This window comes from Colobus angolensis, unplaced genomic scaffold (genome assembly GCF_000951035.1).
Source record: "Colobus angolensis palliatus isolate OR3802 unplaced genomic scaffold, Cang.pa_1.0 Scaffold86, whole genome shotgun sequence".
Lineage (NCBI taxonomy): Eukaryota > Metazoa > Chordata > Mammalia > Primates > Cercopithecidae > Colobus > Colobus angolensis.
In genome coordinates, this window is record NW_012122487.1 from 8,576,879 (window position 1) to 8,597,355 (window position 20,477).

The 20,477-nt window shown below is 38.6% G+C and overlaps 1 protein-coding gene across 1 annotated transcript in view; it reads left to right on the top strand.

Moving 5' to 3' along the window:
- The first annotated feature begins 13,783 nt into the window (after positions 1–13,783).
- Positions 13,784–20,477, top strand: part of NFIB (nuclear factor I/B) — a 316,963-nt gene continuing 310,269 nt past the window's right edge. Inside the window, exon 1 of the mRNA XM_011930400.1 lies at positions 13,784–14,243. Within this exon, the coding sequence (XP_011785790.1) occupies positions 14,136–14,243 (108 nt within the window). The 5' untranslated portion in view covers positions 13,784–14,135. The remainder of the gene's footprint in view (positions 14,244–20,477) is intronic.

Sequence of the window (20,477 nt, forward strand, 5' to 3'; positions counted from 1 at the left end):
TTTAAAGCTCCTAAATAAAATGTAAAAGCCCCCTACCCCACCCCTACTTTTGCTTTGTCCCTGGGTCTAGTTTAATTATGTATCCCATGCCCTGAGCACTCCCCTCTGGGGAGTGTCTTCACAGTCTGCATCTCTTATGTCTGGGGCATTGAAGAAATTCTTCCTTCTCCCCCAGAGTCGATCTAGAGTAACCCACCGCAGCTGAGCCCTGCTCATGCCCCACATTCCAGATCACATCTTCTGGAAGCCCTACAGACAATGAGAAGAAAGCAGGAGTTGACTCATGGGGAATTTGCAAGGGTAGTAGGGAGGCCAGTTGCAGCAGCAGGAGAAGAATGAAACTTCATTTTGAATCTCTCACACCCAAAGAGAATAACCCAATTTGAACACTGCTAACTTGTTCCTTAGCTAGTAGGTCTTCTGGTGCTATCTGAAACCATCTCATTTTGCTTTATTCATTTGTTCAATAACGTTTCCTTACTGTATGCCAAGCACTACTCTAGGTATTGGGGATACAACAGTCAACTGAATCCCTTTACTCAAAGCATAAATTGTTCAATGGGAGAGTGGGACACATGGATGAGTGGTTGCGATCTAGAACAATACATTATGTGGGAACACACAGGACAATCTAAGACCATATATAAGTACTTTATTGCTGCATAACAGATTACCCCCAAACTTGGTAGCTTAAAACAATAAATATCTGTTGTCTCATACAGATTCTAAAGGTCAAGAGTCAGGGAGTAGCTTAGCTGGGTGGTTCTGGCTCAAAGTCAATCATGATATTGCTGTCACGGTGTCAGCCAGGGCTGCAGTCATCTGAAGGCTTGGCTGGGGCTGAAGGATCTGCTTCGAAAAAAGCTCACTCACGTGGCTGTTGGCCTCTGTTCTTTACCACATAGGCCTCTCTTTGGGCTGCTCACAACACTCCCTGCTCTAGCCTCCCCACCAAAACAAGCAATCTGAGAGAGAGGCAGCAGACAGACACCACAGTGTTTTTTTCCCCTCGTCTCAGAAGTGACTTCCCATCAATTCTGTTGTATTCTATTGGTAACAGACCAGCCTTGATACACTGTAGGAGGGAATTACACAGGGCATAAATACCAGGATAGGGATTTATTGGGGACTGTCATGGAGACGGTCATCCTCATCCAGTCTAGGTGCATGAGAGAAGGACCCCAACAGAAACCAAGGCCACAGGAGGAAAAGAGTTCAAGCCCTCATATCATTCCATGGCCCATGAAGATTTGCAGTAGCTCTCAATTCACTAACAAGGGGTGGTTTCTCTCCTGCCATAATCTCTTTCCTTCTTTGGATGCTTAGGATGGCCAGGTGCCCTTATATTGGACTCATCCAGTCTCAGGACCTATCATTTTCTGAGCCAGGAGGAAAGTGGGATGAGAATATACTAAATTCCTTGGCCACTCTGAGCCACACCCCCCTGCATGAGGAGCTTTATCTGAAATCTACTAAGACCTCTGCAATAGATCAATTGGCAGATTATGGGTCATAAATGTATCGGATTTGTATCATTATTGTTGGTGCAATGTGGAGACTAATTCAATGTCAGTAAAAGTACCAGGATGACCAACAAAAATTGCTAATATCCAGTAATGTGTGTCCACAGAAACTTCTTTTTGTCTTAATTTACCAGTGACTTTGTGGGAAGTCTTTGAAGGTTGGGGATTCTTAGAAGATTTCTAAATGAAATAACATCTTAATATTTTTGCTCATTTTTGCAACTATGTCAAAATGGAAACACATTTATAAGAATTTGATTTTTTACCTCGCACTAATTGAGATTTTTTAAAGCATCAATTGTGGGGTTTGGTAAAAATTGACATATTTCTTCCAAGGGAAAAGATACTGACCTTTGCAAGGTGTCAAAGATAACAGAACTCTGACAATAGACTAATCTCAGAGACTGATTATCTTTGACAGTTATATTCCCTGTATCAATAGAAATGAGAAGGAAATGAATGAGTCTGAATTTTAAATTCATCATTTTCTGTGTGCATTTGTGGTCTGGGTCTGTGGTCCCTGAGCCAAGCACTGCAGACCCCAGAGCACAGGAGAGGCCTCATGTTTAGGAAAGTGGGAACTGTTTTGTGTCAAAAATAGTGGCAGAAGGAGGATGATGCTCCCAGGAGAGCAGGAAAGCATCTATAGAAAGACTCAAGTGTTCTTTTTCTCTGCTCATAACCTTCAACCTCTTTGTTTTCTCTGAATCACTCTCGACTTTCTTCCACCACAATCCAAGGCAAGGCTGATTTTAAAGTACTTTTTCATTTCCCTTTTATTTTTAGGAGATTACTAGAGGTAAAGGTAATCATGCTCTGAAGAACTGTAACTCTTCCCAAGTCTCCTAACCTCTTCTACCTTATTCATACTAGTTTACTCTGCCCTTTGCATTAATATTAGGCCCTTTCCAATAAATGATTCAAAAGGTAAGACAATTGATACACAGTATAACAGAGCCCAACAATAGGACTCAGATAACTGAAATATTGGTTACAGTGGGGCAAAATATGAAAATATGGAGCTATGAAGTAAAATGCAAACATTGCAAACATATAGCAATATCCAGAATCTGCTTCGTCATTTGGAAAATGAATTTTTTTTTGAAAAGTTTTTTTTTTTTTTTTTTGGAAAATAGTAGGTATCAAGAAAGAAACTCAGAGAAGGGTAAGATTGTCTCATGTCACTTACTTTGTTTTGACGCATGGCTGAATTTTAAATGTTAAAATGACTTGACATGGTTACAGACTTTAGAAACCTGCCCCCCGGCCCCCCATATCCCCTAGAGCACATAAATGACATTCCTGTAAAAGATACAATGTATATGAAAAGGTTAGTAGTACTTAAGTTTGGGTGATAAACTTATCCGTGTTTCCAAATTATAATATTGAACTTTCATTCTTTTGCTTTAACAACAGGTTTTAATGTCAATTTTTCATATCCCCAATCCCTAATTAGTTCTTTTTTTAACCATCTGTTCTTTTAATTGTTTATAATATCTTCTCTTATCAGACTGAAGATATTAATTATATTTCAAGTTCAATTCTATTTTAACTGGTTTCTTGAGACATAAGTTCTTTTCTTTGTGTGATTGCTGATTTGCCTTCCTCCTTCCCAGCTATATTGTTGGCGAGGAGGAAGAAGCTACTTAACTTTTCTTTCTACTTTTTCAGCAAAAGTGGGGAAAGGTGAGCTGTGTCATAGACAGTATTCTAGTGGCTGGCCGTCAGAGTGTTGCTGCTCCCCTTTCCTCACGGGGCACTGCCCTGTCTTCTCTAACCCTAGAAGTACTCCCTTCAAATAAAGAGTCCCCCTGTTGCTGCTGCCTGGGCCAGGGGTGAAGGATGGCATGGGTAGGCATTGGCATTCCTGGATCTCCTACTGTAGAACTGCAATCCAGCCCCGTGGCTGGTTGTTTGTGAACCCTCCCCTGTTCCCAACACACTTCATCTCTAGACAAGGAGCACCAACTCTGTGCTGAGACTGGGCTTGCACCTGCTCCTAAGAACAGATAGTTCAATTTTCAGGAAATTTGCCAACCAGTTGTTAAACATAGCCATTATTAAAAATTAAATTATATAAGCTTATAATTAAATAAATTATATGAAAAGCAAGCTAATAAATACTCAAAACTCATCACTTCCTAGTTATTTGGCTGTATGTTATTATTATTCATGTTCTCAAGGTTATTTATCCATGATGGAAGTGTTTACAGCATACATGTCAGCAAACACCAAAAATCTGGGCTTCTTCCCTGCCACAGAACCAATTGTTAAATATTTACCAGTATATCACTAGGCATACACTTCTGAAACTTCTCAATTTCTTGGCAGTACTTAAACCAGACTGGCTGGGTTTAAACCCAGATTTTGTCATTTAGTGGCTATGTAACTTGGACACATCATTTAACTGCTCTGTGCCTCAGTTTTATCACCTGCAAAATAGGGATAATATAGCAACTATTTCACAGGGTTGCTATGAGGATTAAAAGAATGATATTTATGAAGCACTTTTAAAAAGTAACTGAAACATAATAAGTACTGTGTATTTGCTAAATAAAATAAACTAAAAATTATTCTAAGAACCACTGGTCTCCTCTTTGATTCTATCACAATTGTATCTCATCTCTCAAAATCTGTTCTACTCTCTTCCACACTAATAAAACATCCAACTTTCGTTGTATCCATGACCATTCAAAAAAGATAAGATTTCTCAGCCTCCCATAAAAAAATTAGAATCAAGTGATATAAACAGAAGCATCATGTAATCATATCCAGGAATTAATCTTCAAGTGACAGTTGGCAAATTCCCTTTGTCCCCTTTTTTTTCTTTATTCCCTCTTCCATTGTGGTCTCTGAAACTTGGGTGTGATGGCTAGAGCTCTAGTCACCATATGGTACCATAAGGAAGAAAGTCATACCCTAGGGATAATGGAAATCTGAACACACAAATATGAAAAGAACCGGTCATAGTTGATGACAGCAAAGATGTAAAACATGGGCTGAAATAGGTTCATGGTTTAGAATGAAAATAAAGACATACAGATTCAGGTGTTAGAGGCTTGAAAGCTAAACTTAGACTCTTAATGATCTTCCAGTTGCAGATCCATGAGGCCCAGCTCCCATGGCTCATGTTATTGGATTTCTGGAAAATTCTATGTCCCTTATTGCCGTGTGCATGTTTATAATATACTTTCACTACTAGAGCTAATATAATTGGCAATTCCTTGAAACTAGGCCTGAAACTAACTAAACCTTTTCATTTAGAATACAAATGTGAAGGTATAATTCTACTTATTTACAGGTATATTTTGTGTATTAAAATTTTTTGTTGGGCTGGCACAGTGGTTTATGTCTGTAACCCCCAGGCTTTGAGAGGCAAGGATGGGAGGATTACTTGAGGCCAAGAGTTCTAGACCTACCTAGGCAACATAGTGAGAACCCCGTCTCTACAAAAATTTTTAAAATTAGATGAGCATGGTGGTACACACTTGTAGTCCCAGCTACTCAGAAGGCTGAGGCAGAACAATTGCTTGAGCCCAGGAGTTCAAAGTTACAGTGAGCTATGGTTGTACCACCACACTCCAGCCTGGACAACAAAGCAAGATCCTATCTCTAAAAATAAAAATAAAAAGTAAATATTTTTTGGTGCAGACAAACTTACACCATAAGCCTTCTCCTTTGGAAATGTTTATTCCACACTATCTGGATTTTTACATATTATTTTTAATTCATGTTTTCTTTGGGAAAAATTGCATAGATGAAGTTTGTTTCCCCTCTAACTCCTTTGTTGCTCATTCTCATCTGAATTAAGCTCCTGATTTGAACAGAGGCATGCACCTGATGAACCCTCCTCAGACCTACTCCCAATTCAGTAACACCACAGACTTTCTCTCCTTGTCTCATCACAATTTACCAATAAGATAAGATTTTCCTTAAGACAATGCTAATTAACTGGCCAGTTAACCAAAACAATCTGATTTACATTGAGACAATATTTGATTCTATTACAGACTTTGTTATTGACTCATATGAAAGTGTTAAACTAGCTCTTCCAATTAAAGCAAAGGAAAGTTTAATATTTGTAGAATATTTAGTTAGATGTCAGGCCTTATCCTAAAGGCATTATTTAACTTAACTTTTACAATGACTGTATCAAGGAAGGTTTTTTAGTTGCAAGCAAGAAAAACCAATTCTAAGTAACAAATAGGAAAGAAATAAATGGAAAGGATACTCATTTGAGAGCTCACAGGGTTGCCAGGATGGCCAAGAATGAGGCTTGGAAAATGGGAAGAAATAAAGATAAGGCAGCCCTAGTGTTAATTTTCATACTGATGCAATCTCTGCATTAACAGGTAAACCATGGTATCTCAATGGCTTAAAACAATATGTATTTCTCACTCACAGTTCAATTGGTGTTTGAGGGAAAGAAGGTGAGGCTTTGCTCTACATCATCACTAAAGAGGTCAAACTAACAAGACCATAAATGTTTTCAACATTGGACTTCCAGGATCACCTTGACCTAAGCATCACGTCAGCAGATGAAGGGAAAAAAGCGAGTGGAGACACAGTCCATGTGTACCTTTTTTATAGGTCAGGCCTGGAAGCAGCATACGTCACTTCTGTTCACATTTCATTGATCAGAACTCAGTCACATGACCACACTTAGCTATGAGAGAGGAAATACCACTTAGTAAGAAAGAGGAACAGCTAGCTTGTCTCTGCCCGAGCCTATCCTTCTGGTTGCCAAACATCTGTGTCATGCTTCCTTCTACACACAGCACAATCACACACTCCCCAAGAAAGAGAACTCAAAGCACTGCCTACTCACTGAGTTGGCTCTATGTCCAGATTCTCTAGGGATGCCATCTTTCCCATCAGGTCCAGATTCATGGCTCACCATGGCCCAGCTACCTATAACTAGAAGGACAATTACCTACTGCCTCCTCCCCAACACCTCCCTTCTAGGGTGGTGGGATGAGGACAAAATAATTGCAGTAAACATACCCTTGTGGAAAAGAAAAGACTCACAGCAGTCACTGGTGAAGGTGTCATATTTTACTGGGGGAAAGGTGTTATGAAAACCCTGCTCTGGGAGTGAGGAAAGTTTCTAGAATAGATCCTAGATCTGCTTTCTTGGAGAAACTCCCTTGTCCATTGGTCTTCATAGCTCCTGGATCCACTATCTAAAATTTCTTCTTTGTCCTTTTCCTCCTTGGCCACTTCTAATATAAGTGAAGGAAAATACACCCTCCTAGGAGGCTGCATAACTCTGGTGGCCCAAAACTTATTTTAATAATCAAAGGTACACTTTAGTCTAACTTTATGGTTTCTTTGTCAGTACAATTCCCTCAAAAATCTAGTAGATTTCTAATTTATTTACTTCTAATCAACTTCATGTGCTAGAAAGCATATCCAAGGTTCTTCCCTGGTCATAGTTCTTAGGCCTGATTTATATTCTTGCTTTCTACGTCTTCATGTTTCATTCTCTATCTACGGTATTGAGGCCATCAAGTCTAAATAGGAAGACTTCACCCTTAATTTGTTCTTAGCTGCAAGGCTGAGTCTTATTCATTCTGATTTCCTACTGTTTCCGTTTTGGAAGCAATCAATTTTTCCAACTTTTCAACACCTCTAGTTTCTGATATTCCATTTCATTTTTGCTTGAAAACAAGCCAATTCTTGCCTGAGTTCATCCATTTTTTTTGGAAATTGCTACTAACATTCTGTTTTCCAACCCCTTTCCCTAGAGCTAAAGAATCAGCATGCACTTGGCCTGTCTTTTGAGTTATAGCAAGAGGCGGTTTTATCAAAGGTTTTGCCACTGCATAACATAGATCTTCATCTTTTCAGCCTCCAAAGTCAGTTTCCCTGCCATTCACATCCTTGTTGCTTAGCCGATGCCAGGCATTTTAGGTTTTTGTTATGGCAACATTCCACGCTCTGGAATGAATGTGCACATTAGTTATGGAAATTCTAGCTGTTATTTGGATTTCCTGAAATCTCAATGACATAGTACAATAGAAATTTTTTTCTCATCCACCAAAATCTAATTGGTGAGGAGGCTCTGCTCCCTATAACCATTCAGGGACTCAGGCTGATGAAGGCTGTGCCATATTTAAATGTGACTTCAAGTTTAGACTGGGCATCACCAGCCAGCTAATAGTTGAAGGAAGAGAGATTATGGAGAATCCGGTGGGAGGACTTGCAGGAAAGGAAAATAGGTAAAAAACTACATGGAGTCTTCCACAAACTGGAACCTCAGCCAAAATCATGCCAAGCAACAGATGAATGAGAACACTGCCCCTTTTGCTGCTGGAGACTGGACCCTGAAGATTGTACCACCAATGCCTCCAGCATCCAAAAAGATACTGTCATTATGTTGCTGCCCCTTAGAAGACAATGTAGCTGCTACTGTCACACCATCCACACTGGAATGGTTTCTCCATGATCCTAGTCTCTTTAACTCACTAGTTCCCAAGTCAAAGCCCAAAACAGGTTTGTAGAGTGTAGGTCATAGGCCTACTCTCTTATTTGCACAAAAGGCTGGGAAAACAAGTCTGCATTTTTAGCTTCTATAGTGAGCTGTAGACTCTGCCCTCAATTGTAATTCATAAGGTGAGAGAGTCTCCAAATAAATATGGGGAATCAAACGAAATCAAAGGAACCAATTTCATGATGAAAATTTCAGCAACAATGGCAAGCTGGTAGGAAAGAGTGTTTTGAACGAATAGAAGGTGGCCTACATTATTCTGTATATGTATATGCTTGTGCTCTTGATTCCTAAACATCAAGATTTCTGAAGGTTTGCTTTCATCTAGAGCTGTCTTGCTCACCACAGCATCCCACTGCCTAGAATAGTGCCTGGTACTTGGTAGTCACTCAATGAGTATTTACCAAATCAAAGAATCCTTGAGGTGGTAGATATGCTCACCTATGCTTCTGTTCCTTCTTGCATTTTGTGATGGCTGGTAGGGGTTGTTTAAACCTAAATACAAGAATAAGAGTAAAAGAACTTCAATATTAGATAGATGGACCACACCACAGGAGTGTCTTCTGCCTGGTTTCTGACTATAGAAGTATTCTTTTAACTATATAATAGAGTCCATGAAAATCAGAGATAGGAGGAAAGACCAGTAAACATTGCCAAAAATTATTTTTCAGGTTTTCTACATTTTATCTTTCAGAAGGATATACTGAAATTTAAGTCTGAAAATTATTTTTTTTCTCCAAAGACATTCATGTTCTTGGCCCATATATTTGGAATAATCTCTTTGAGGTGCTTCTTTTTCCTTAGTAGGCTAGTGGCCTTGAGTATGTCTTGTGAGAATCTGTATTTGTTTCCTTTTCTTATAGAATTCCTTCCTGGGAATGTGAATTATGGCATCTCTTTGACAGAGAAAGATTTGCCTTTCCAGAGGTTTTAAGTGGCACTGATATTACATGACAATATTTTAAAAGTCAACCGGCTAATACAGGGTAAAGATGTTTAATCCTTTCCTCTCTAACAAGAAAATCTCCTTTCATCCTGTATTATTTTCATAAGAAAAACTATGGCATGCATTACCATGTCTCAGTTTATTTGCCCTGATTTAGATGAGGTTAAAAAGTTATATGTTCCATGAGCTCTTTAGGAAAAAAGAGAAATGGGAAAGAAGGGGGGAAGGGAGAGGAGAGGAGGGGTGGGGAGAGGAGGAGAGGGGAGGAGAGGGAGAATCTGACCTTCTTTTCCAGTATAACTTAGATTTAGAATTAAGAGTCTGAAAATTACAAAATATGGATGTTGGACACCATAAAAAAGGAAAATTTCTGGGAAAGGGGTATTCTGCCGCTTCTATTACACCCTAAAACAGGGATCCGGGAGCATGGCCACCTGGCACAGATGCCCTGCCTTGCCTGCTGAGGCTGCCTGCAAAAACCTATCATCTCTTAAAGAGACAAGGCTGTATTCTGAACATGGCTTATCTTGGCCTGAGGAATCAGACCCCTTCTACATCGTTTCGTCGCCGTGGACGCTTAGATTTTAGGATTGCAGAGCCAGTTGCCTGTATAAACTATGTCTTTGAAAAGGGGCTGGGATAAAAGTGCAAGAATAAGACAAAAGAAATGTTCTGCTCAAACAATGCATAAGTGGAGAGTCTCTACATGTCGGCCAAAATGGTTTTAAATAGGACTGAGACTATTAACCTGGATGCTCCAGTCCAGATTCAGTATTTCAAATGCCTGCTGGTACTGTATTTGCAAATCATATTTGAGTAAGCACTGGAGCTTTTTTCCCTTTTAGAAATTGACTACTTTTTGTTGCAGGATAAGATGAAGGACAAGATAAATGTTTTAAAAAAATTATTAAAAATTATTATTTTTTTAAATTTCTGAGCACGTTGGAGTTAATAGTTTTGGCATCTAGTGTTTCATTTCAAGGCTAATATGCCATGCCATCTGCCAAGTGACAGTGTCTTTATTAGGTTACCATGGTATATAAAAAGCAAAATGCTTTGCAAAGTTTTTGAGCAGGGTGATTTTTATTTCCACCTTCAAATTTTTTCAAAATGTAAACGAATATGTTTTCAATAAAACCGTTGAAATGAGTTATAAATATTGAGATGGTAGTACCCAATAATTTAAGACCGATATTTTCTTTTACGATCTTAATTTTTTTTAAATCTAAGAATAATCCTAAGGCTTAGAGAATCTTACAAATATATATAAACTATTAACCCCATTACAACATTAATGACTACGAAAAACACTCAGAATTATTTAATCAGAATTGAAAAAAAGGCCTTTACTTCAACTGTATTTAAGAAAAATGAAACTATTCATTTTTCTTTTGTTTAAGCTGGGAGTAAAGTACAGAGGCTCAAAGAAGGTGAAAAGAGAAAATGGGATTTGCAGAGTTTTTGACATAAGCTAATAATTTTTTCCTTAAAGCTAATGATTTATATGCACTAGTTTGCCTCTGCCTCCCAAAATGTAGTTTGAGGTGGCAATGTAATTCAGCTTTGCTGGATCAATTTCATCCAGCTTCATCTGAGCCGGATGATTTTTGCAAGTGTTTTTAAAGATAATGTGTGATCAGTATGTCTCTTTCATGCTCTGGCAGTCAAAGTTTCAGGCTTGCTCCCCCTTCTGTCTCTGGGGAAATTTTTCCAGGCTTCAATTTTTCCATATGCCTTGTAAAAAGAATTTTTTTAAATAAGTTGTTTGTGTCCAGGGGTACATGCACACATACACTAAGAGGCATACACATGTATTTAACTGAAAGAGACAGCAGTCATATATACTTTTGACAGTACTTTGACATTCATATAAGCAAAAGGTGTAAGGAAAAAGACTTCTGGCCCACCAGTCTCACTTTTGTTATTGAAAGGAAGCATGCTATGGATTGTTCTGGAAAAGAATTTCTGCATAACTCATGACCTAAGCCTACTATTACAAAGCCTAGTGCTGCACCTCCCATAAGAGATAAGATTAAAATGACATGGAGAAGGGCACAGGTAGGAGGCCCAAAAAATACTCAGCATCACTGCTTATTTCCAATTAAAACTAGTGTTTCTAATTAAACACTAGACCACTAGGCTCTGTTTAGATCCATGGTAGAGACATTACATTCCTAAAAGCAACATGAGGGAATATAGAATACTTTCAAAGTAAGTCAATAAATACTTGTTGAATAACCATTTATATGAGAGGAACTGTACTAGGTGCCATGAAGATGACTTGAGTAAGATAGACACTGCCCTAGGTTTCTTATACCTTCCAGGCCAATGATGAACTGGTATTTCCCAATGATGGATAGTACTGTGCTTAGAAAACTAAGACCCCAGAGATTGGAAGCAAAGCCTCATGAGGACAAAATTTCAAAAACCCAATGTCTGTGCCACAAGATTGATTTCAGTTAGAAAATAGAGCAGTAGAAGAGAGATTGACAAAAGTTGAACAGATTCAGGACTCAGTAAATGTTCAAGAGGCTGATCCCTAGCGTGGTACTGCTGAAAGCTATTGAGGTTGTCAATGGGTGGACACACAATGAGCCTTTTCAAGTAATTTATTCTCCAATGAGCCTTTTGATAAAGACTTGGAATTGTCTGTCATATCTATTGAGCATCTACTTAACCACTACTTCTTGGAACTTGTGTCATCCTAAGTAGAAATCCACCTACATAATATTCTGTCCCTTCTTGGGATGATTAGAAAAACATTCCTGGTTATGAGGGTGAAATGTCAAAGGGGGGAAAAAACTGAGGCTACTCTGGCCCAAGGAGTGGTCGCTGATTGGCTCCTTCGGAAGCAGCTCACCAGAAAGGCCTTTGCCAAGCCATTGCCTCCTCCCTACCCCAGTGATGCAATATCACCCCACTAGAATGTTTTGTTCTCCAAGACCCTTGTTTCAATGGGTACATCCCATTAACAAGGCCAGCAGATGTCAGTCCTGATCCACTTTTTCTCAATAATGAACGAGGAGGAAGAGCCTATCGCTTTCCCAATCACTGCCTTCTATTTGCTGGCTTTTCTTCTTCCTGAGATGGAGGCCCCCTGCTTGGTTTGCTTTGTTCATATTTGCATTATTCAATAGTTATTATGTGATAAGCATGTTGTTTGCTTTCGATTTTGGTTGGTTTGTTTTCTTGTGCTTTTATTCTTAGTTGGTGGCTTGAGTTACAGCTGTGATCTGTATATTACTCAGCATGGATAGAATGTATGTTTCTACAGCTTATTACCTGATGCCTCAACAATCCAAAGTTGGGTCAGAAAAACAAAATAAAACAAAATTTAACGGGAAAAACATGTAGCTTTTATTCTGCAAAGTCATCTCCTTGGTATCAGCCTTGGATATATCCCTTTTAGAATGAAGACGCTTAGGCTTGCAAGTACTTCAGCAAACATCGTTTCTGAATGCATATATTTTTAGCTTTCTGATTAAGAAGTAATAGTATCCCTGTGCATTTATTGAGTGGGAATCTTATCCTTGAGTTAAAACATTTTATGTTTAAAGATTAAGTAATTTATCGTAAGTGCATATGGAATGATTTTAAGTAAACAGAATATAAAGCCACTGCTTAGAATGCACTCTGCTACTTGCAATATACTATTCATTATGAAGACATGCTTTAAAATTGCTATTGAAGTTTTAAACTCCAGGACTTGCTAGTGAAGAAAAATGTGTGTTTTTGCCTTTGATCTAGTATTGTTTGTTACAGCTGATTAGCTGTTACGTACTCCAAGGTAAAATTGTCATGTAAGATGATTTCATCGTGTTATAAAAGAATCTGAACATTGCAAGATGGCCAGGGACAAGACTGCATTTGGGCAATACTCTGTGGCTTAACTTAAATGTTACATACTTATTTTACCAAGTTGCTTAACTCAAACAAAATGTTACATACTTATTTTACCAAGTTGCTTAACTCAAACAACAAGAACTTTCTTGATTTATTAAGAATAGCAATACAACCTAGAAGATATATGCAACTATTAAACAACTCTCACTGAATATTGCAGTATTTTATTTCTTTCAAAGTAAAGACTATAATAACCAGATGCCTAATGCTGACTTTTTTTTTTTTTCACTTGAACACAACGTCTGGCTTTCAATTTTCACATCGAATCTAAGCAAACTTATTTTAATACTCTTCCGGGGGCAGGGAGACCAAATCAATCATTAATTATAATTCTTTGCAATGTTAAAAAGTAAAAACCAAAGGATAGGTATTTGTAATTTTTTATTTCAAGCTGTTATTTTAATTACTTACAAATTTTTTGCCTATTTTTAACTAAAAAGAGAGACTCACTCGTAAAAATACATTTATACCAAAAAAAGTATCCATATAAAACATCTTTTTATACTGTATTTAGAAATCCTGTGTTAATGTCACCTGCAAAATTAAGAACAAAGCAAAGGTAATTTCAGAAGACTTGTCTTGTCCTATAACATCGTGTCCTGTTATTCCATCCAACTATCCGGACCAGTGCTTTCAATGGAAATACATAATGTGAGCCTTAAACAAGAGCTATACTTATAATTTTAAATTTTCTGGTTGCCACATTTCTAAAAGTGAAAAGGTAAAATTGACTCCAATAATATATATTCAAAATACTATTTTAACATGTAATCAATATAAAAAATTGTACATGATATATTTTGTGTTCTTTATGTGCCCTACATCTTTGAAATTCCCATATAGTTTGCATTTATAGCACATCTCAATTCATGCTAGCCACATTACAAGTACTCAGTAGTCATCTGTAGCTAGTGGCTACTATATTGGGCAGTACAGGTCTAGATGATCAAATGCCTACACTGAATGATTTCATAGAATATCGTTGTTGAGCTGACACCGATCTGAAAGATTCACATGTCGGAGCAAGACTGTTAGTGGAGTAAACTCCTCGAGTGTACAGGACCCCTTTGTTCTTGTTCTATTTTGTTTTTCATAGCTTGCTCTGCTCCATAAAGATCCATCAGTCACCCTCAAACTCTATGGACCCTCTGCCTGTTCATGCCTATGAAGCTGTGTTTGCTAAGGTACTCAGTAACCTGGAGCAGACATTCTAAAACGGCGCAAATGGGAGAAGCAGAGCCCGCAGGCTTCTTGTCGGGAATCCGTTTAGAGGATGGAAAGAATCCCAGGGTCTGTGGACTTTTGGGTTGTCTGCTGTGCAGTTCTGAAATGTAACCCTGGGATTCTTAAAAGAATGTCAACTCTATGCTTTGGATTTTCTGTGAGTCTAAATTTCACAAATTTCACCAGTTTTTCTTTCAAATAGGTCCCAACTTCTTAGACAATGTGTCTCAGTGTGGGGTTCAGAAAATATGGCTGCTCTAGAGAAAGTCCCTCCTGTTGCAGGGCTGGTTTTCCAATGCAGAGTGGCTACTGAGGTGAACTTTCAGAACTGGCATAAGGATTATTTGGAAATGGTACAGAAAGAATACGGAAGCTGGGGGATGCATTGTAGATGTTTTGGGGAGAAGAAACAGCATAGGTATTCTGAAGTTAATCCCCTTCCCATAGGCCCTAAATTGCTGCAAGGTTAGCCAAGAGAGAAATTAAACTGAAAACTGAGAAATAATCCACGAAATGAAGATAAGTATCTTTCTTTTTTTTTTTTTTTTAATGCCTCTACTATTTTACTCCACTCTCAGCCCTTATCAAAAATAAATAAGCAACGTTTGGTCTTGACATTTCCAGTAATATAACTCAACAGTATGAGAAATATTCATATATGTAAGCATGTTACGTGGAGCCTGGAGCATAGTGGGCACTAAATGAATGGAGGCCATTACTACAAATGTTATATTGCTGAGGGAACCACCCTGGCAACATGAGAAAACCAGAATTACAGTATGGTGCCATCTCCTCCATATGTGTCACTTTTCTGTTTTATCTTGGGTCTCAGAAAAGCAGCACATACCCATTATATCTTCTCTGTGCCCTTCTGAATGGAATATTATTTCTTCCTATTAACATACCTTAATTAATAAAGGTGTGTTTGTATAGCTACTATGTCAGAACACCTCAGTGGGATAAAAATTAGGCATGATATTGCTGGCTATCTTTCTATTTCCCTTATTAAGTTGAAAGAGAATATTAGTGCAAAGTAATAAGCATGACTTCATATGGTCTTGAATAGGAATGTAATGGTTTTCTTAAAATGACCCTGGGTCCTTAGTTTTGGACCTTGTGAATACTTTCTGAATTTTTTTGGTAGGGGGAAGGGATACTTTTATTCTCTACCCATTTTACAATATATAAAGAGAAGTGTTATATTAAATAGTCAGAAACATGATTTGTTTTCTCCAAAATTAGCACTTAGTTATTATCTTTGCTACCCAAAGTTCCATTGTCATCACTGAACTGTTAACTGCATGAAGCCATTCAAGAAGAGTTTGTCCAATGGCACAAATATACAGTTATCTTTGCATATTTACCTGAAACACAGTTGTTTGCTTGTTTTTCTCAGAGATTGTATTAGAAATAACCATATATAACACTGCAGAAACAACCTATAGTTGAACATGAAAACAGCAATTTTGTTAAGGTTCGGTTTTGCTTTTTCTCATTTGTTCCATATTTCCACTCTTGCCCATCTAATGTCAGTGGGCTTTTCACTTAAAGAAGTAGAGTGAGAAAGAAAGAGTCAGACACAGAAAGAGAGAGATAATTGGACATAAATCGTTTATTATAAGGAAATCAAGTTCAACTCCTCTTCCCAGAACTGAAAGGAAGAGCTTCGTTAGGATCTCTTATCCTACCTAGTTTTTAGAATCGAAATTATATTTTCTTCCTATGAAGTCATGGCATGCAGGCTATAACAATGGTCCTCCCAAACCCATCTGCATCCCCACATTCTTGGGACACTTCTCTTCTTTTTCAATTACATTAATGGCTCAAAGACCACAAGACCACAGGAACCTTAGATTCTGCTACAGAGAATGATACTGGGTCACAGGCTCCTGTGACAATGACATTTTCTTTGGGAGTTCAGCACAGCTGCCTCACTGTTAACTTTTAATGAACATCTTTTCTTCCTTTGAAAAGTTTCAGTGAAATGAAACAAATGAGCAATTTCTCCTTTCATCTCCACTTTTTGGGGAATATTATATAGTATCTCAGGTGCTGAAGTCTCCTGTGACATGCTGAATTTGGGGTGTGCCAAAGCATAATTTTTCCCACAGTTACACACAAATGTAATACAAGTTTGTTTATTTGTTTGTTTGTTTCCCCCAAGACCAGCTCCTAAGATATCTTATAGCCTATAATACACCAAAAAGTAAAGAGGCTCCCTCCCCGCCTGAATTTGGGCCCCACTGTTCATTTCAGAGGAGTGCTGACTCAATGGAGAGCTCCCTTGGGAGGCGTGCCAGTAGGTCCTGGGACAATGAGTGGCACAGAGGCACCACAGTCGTTAATTTGGAGCATTATTCTTTCTTGGTTTCCACAATAGCTGGGATCTGATAATTTAGCATTAAGCCTCTTTTCAACTATATGGAAGTATAATAAGGTGATTTAGCCAATATGCCTGTTCATTGTCCCAAAGATTCTGTGATCTATTATGCTGTGATGTGTAAAAAGAAATAAGAAAAGGAAGAAAAATGGTGAAAAAACCACAAACCAACTAATTATCAAATACATTGAAAGCTGCTTTGAGAGAGCTGTTAGTTATTGGCATTTTTAATAAATCAATATATATATAGGAATCGGCTGCAAAAGCCTCTGGGTTCATTCACATAATGAAAGCCCAATTAATATCCGCAAGCACAGTGCACTGCCGGCAACAGGGAGCTACAAGGACAATCACTGGCTTCCACAGCCAACACTGACAGCTGCAGTGCCCTGATAGAAAACAGCTTCAAAGGCCCGATCCCCACTCCCACCCCCACCCCAGCCTCAACTGAACACTCCCTTCATATTTCACCCGCACTGAGGCAAGGCCTGCAGGAACAGATGGGACACCAGAAGCAACCCATGGCTATCTGTGATGTCACCAAATGAGGCATTCTGGGATGCTGTTTGGGTGGCAAAAAAAAAAAAGTCAAAAGAATATGGGAGGGGGATGAGGAGGAATGAGGAAGAATTTTTTAGGAGGTGAAATTAGCGTGGCAAGGCAACCAGTAGGTTGGAGATTGAATGAGCTGTAGGGTGGTGGAAGAGGTCATGCTGCATACAGATCGGGGCCGGCTTACATTTCAGTTTTATTTTAGTGTGGATTAAGGGAGCTTTATATTTGTGGGGCTCACGAGAAAAACATGTGGCTTTATGTCCTGTAGGCTTTGAATTCATCCAGGCCACAAAGCCCCTGCCAGCTCTCAGAGATGGTATTGGGACACTATTGCCCTTCTCCCCACCCCTCAATCACTACTATCTTTTAACAAGATCCAAACTTTCTTCCTTAAGATGTTGCATCTCTTGATTTTTTTTTTTAGGTTTGTTTTTGTTTTTGTCCCCAAATATGAATGAACATCTGACTAGACTAAAACCATGAGTTCTAAGACTCACAGCATCCAAAACTGCTGTTTGGACCTCCTGTTCTGAGCAGCGATGGGGTAGCTAGCACACATATGGAGGTTTAAAGTCAATCTGCCAGGTGCTCTGTCACAGCATACACTGACATCTTGGCACCCAGGGGTCTGAGGAAGCCACCAGACACCAGTCTAGTAAAAGCAGAAAAGTAGAGCTTGACTACATAGATTAAGAGAAAAAAACTGGTTCTACCAAAAATTTCCAATTCTTGCAGAGATTGAGTGGACCAGAGGAGGTTGTAAGGGAAAAATATTTTCCTTTGCCTTGTAATCAATATAATAATAATAATTGCAATTCATTAACTAATTGATTATATTCTTACAGCCCCTTAGAGTTTACACACATCTCCCATGTCAGGAACTTTTAAACAAGGACCGCAATGATGCTATTGTACAGAGAAGGCAGCTGAGACTTAGGGCAGTTCAGTGACTTGCTTATGATCAGAGTTAGGAAATGTCAGAGGCAAGGCTTCATTCCCAGTCTTCCTAGTCCTCTACAAGACATGGAAGCCATTTGAAGAAATCCATGAAACAACCCATGATTGGTGACATGATTTGGCTGTGTCCCCGCCCAAATCTCACCTTGAACTGTAATAATCCCTACTTGTCAAGGCAGGGCCAGGTGGAGATAATTGAGTCATGAGAGAGTTTTCCCCATACTGTTCTCATGGTAGTGAATATATCTCCCAAGATCTGATGGTTTTACACATGGGAGTTCCCTCGCACAACTTCTCTTGCCTGCCACCATGTAAGACATGCCTTTGCTTCTCTTTTGCCTTCTACCATGATTGTGAGGCATCCCCGGCCATGTGGAACTGTGAGTCCATTAAACCTCTTTCTTTTATAAATTACCCAGTCTCAGGTACATCTTTATTAGCAGTGTGAGAACAGACCAGTACAATTGGGACTGGTTTGTTTGTTTTGGCTCAAGAGTCATTAGTCTATGAGCATATATGTCCAACTAGAGTGTCTGTCCTATGTTATCCTTATAATAGCACTTGTTATGTTGCATTTGTACTTATTTATTTATTTGACTGTTTTTCCCCAACTAGATTGGGACTGTTTTGAGGGCTAGGCCTTTCTTATTCACCCCTGCATCTGCAGTGCCCTGCGTAACACCTGGCATGTGGTAGGCATCTGTAAATGACTATTGAAGTAGGATGGATAAGTGAATAGATAAATAGATAGATGAGTGGGTGGATGGACAGATAATAAAAGTCTTATTTTACCTATTTGTCTGATTTAGCAATCCCTTTCATGACCTTGAAGAAATGGAACATGTTGGGTATAACCATTTCTATATTTGTTAATTTGCCAAAAATACTGTAACTGGCATTAATAAGAAAAAGAGAAGATGACTGACTCTGATAAACAAACCAGAAGAATTATAAAGATACAAAAACAAACCAATAGGAAAATAAGGCAGTCACTAGTGGCATTTATTTTTATTTTATTTAATTATCAGTTCTTGGAAATGCTCTCTGCAGACAACTCAGTAAAGCCTATTCTGGAGTGCTGTGCTAAGTGAGATAAATCCTCCTGGTAGGCAAGCTCATTTGAGTGCTTGGGTTAGTTTTTTGGATGGCATCCAAATTAGCATCACTTCAATAAATGTTTACTGGGAGCCCTATATGTGCTGGACTCAGAGCTAAATGTGGAAAAGGTTACCAGGTAGAGCAGGGTTGGCTTTAGCCCAGAGGGAGTTAACAAACTAGGAGAGATTACACAGAATGCCTGCAGAAACCTTCAGTACAGGACTGTGCTTCCAGTACTCAACAGCAAATTTGAATTAAGCACTCAGAAGAGGGTGACATGACTTCCAATTTGGGTTGGGGGCAGGGTCAAAGAGGCTTAATGAATGATGTAGAAGGAATGCAAGTTTAAGTGGGAACCAGACATGGAGATATTGTGGTGAGCAAACACCAGATGGTGCAATGTATTTTTTTAGGCCATAGCCAATGTTGCAGTGTGACAAAGACGTTCCAGTGCACTGGGAGGATGTACAGCACATTTCTGATCATATGACTACAAGTTAAATTTGTTGGCTAAGGAGACACGATTGGAAGAAAGTTATTAGAAGGAACATTACTGAGCTCTACACAGAAAGGTGAGAGAGTTTAGTAATCCAGAGGCATAATACAATTCATTCCTTGGAGTTTTATCTTAAATACAGAATAATGCTGGAAAAATCATGATAATGAAAATAGACTTGTCCAGCACAGATAACAATAATAGGATTCCCAAGATTACTGATTTGTAAACACATGAATAAGCACTTAAGGTAGTGGAAGTTATCAGATTTTTCTTCATGCTCCCCAAATAATATGAGTATTCTGCTTTTGAGATGGATTGCTAAGCAGCTCATCCATTAACCTTGCTTAATAATGCTAACCAATAATAGTTGCCAGGTATTGGCACGTATTATGTGCCAAATGCTGTGCTAAATGCTTTAAGTTTGGTGTTATGAGAATAACCACCCTATGAAGTAACCATTTTTCTTAATAATCCTTTTTTTTTTTTTTTTGAGACAAGATCTTGCTCTGCCACCTTGTTATCATGAAGTGGCACAATCACAGCTCAGTGCAGCCTCTGCCTCCTGGGTTCAATAGATCCTCCCACCTCAGCCTCCCAAGTAGCTGGGACTACAGCTACACACCACCACACCTCGATAATTTTTGTATTTTTTCGTAGAGACAGGGTTTCACCATGTTGCCCAGGTCGGTTTCAAACTCTTTGGCTCAAACAATCCATCAGCCTTGGCCTCGCAAAGTACTGGGATTATAGACCTGAGCCACTGTGCCAAGTCTATAATCTTTTTATGTTAGAATAGTTTTAGACTTATAGAAAAGTTGTAAAGATAATATAAAGGTTTTCTGTATACCCTCCACTCTGTTGTCCTGATTATTAACATCTTACTTTAGTGTGGTACATTTTCT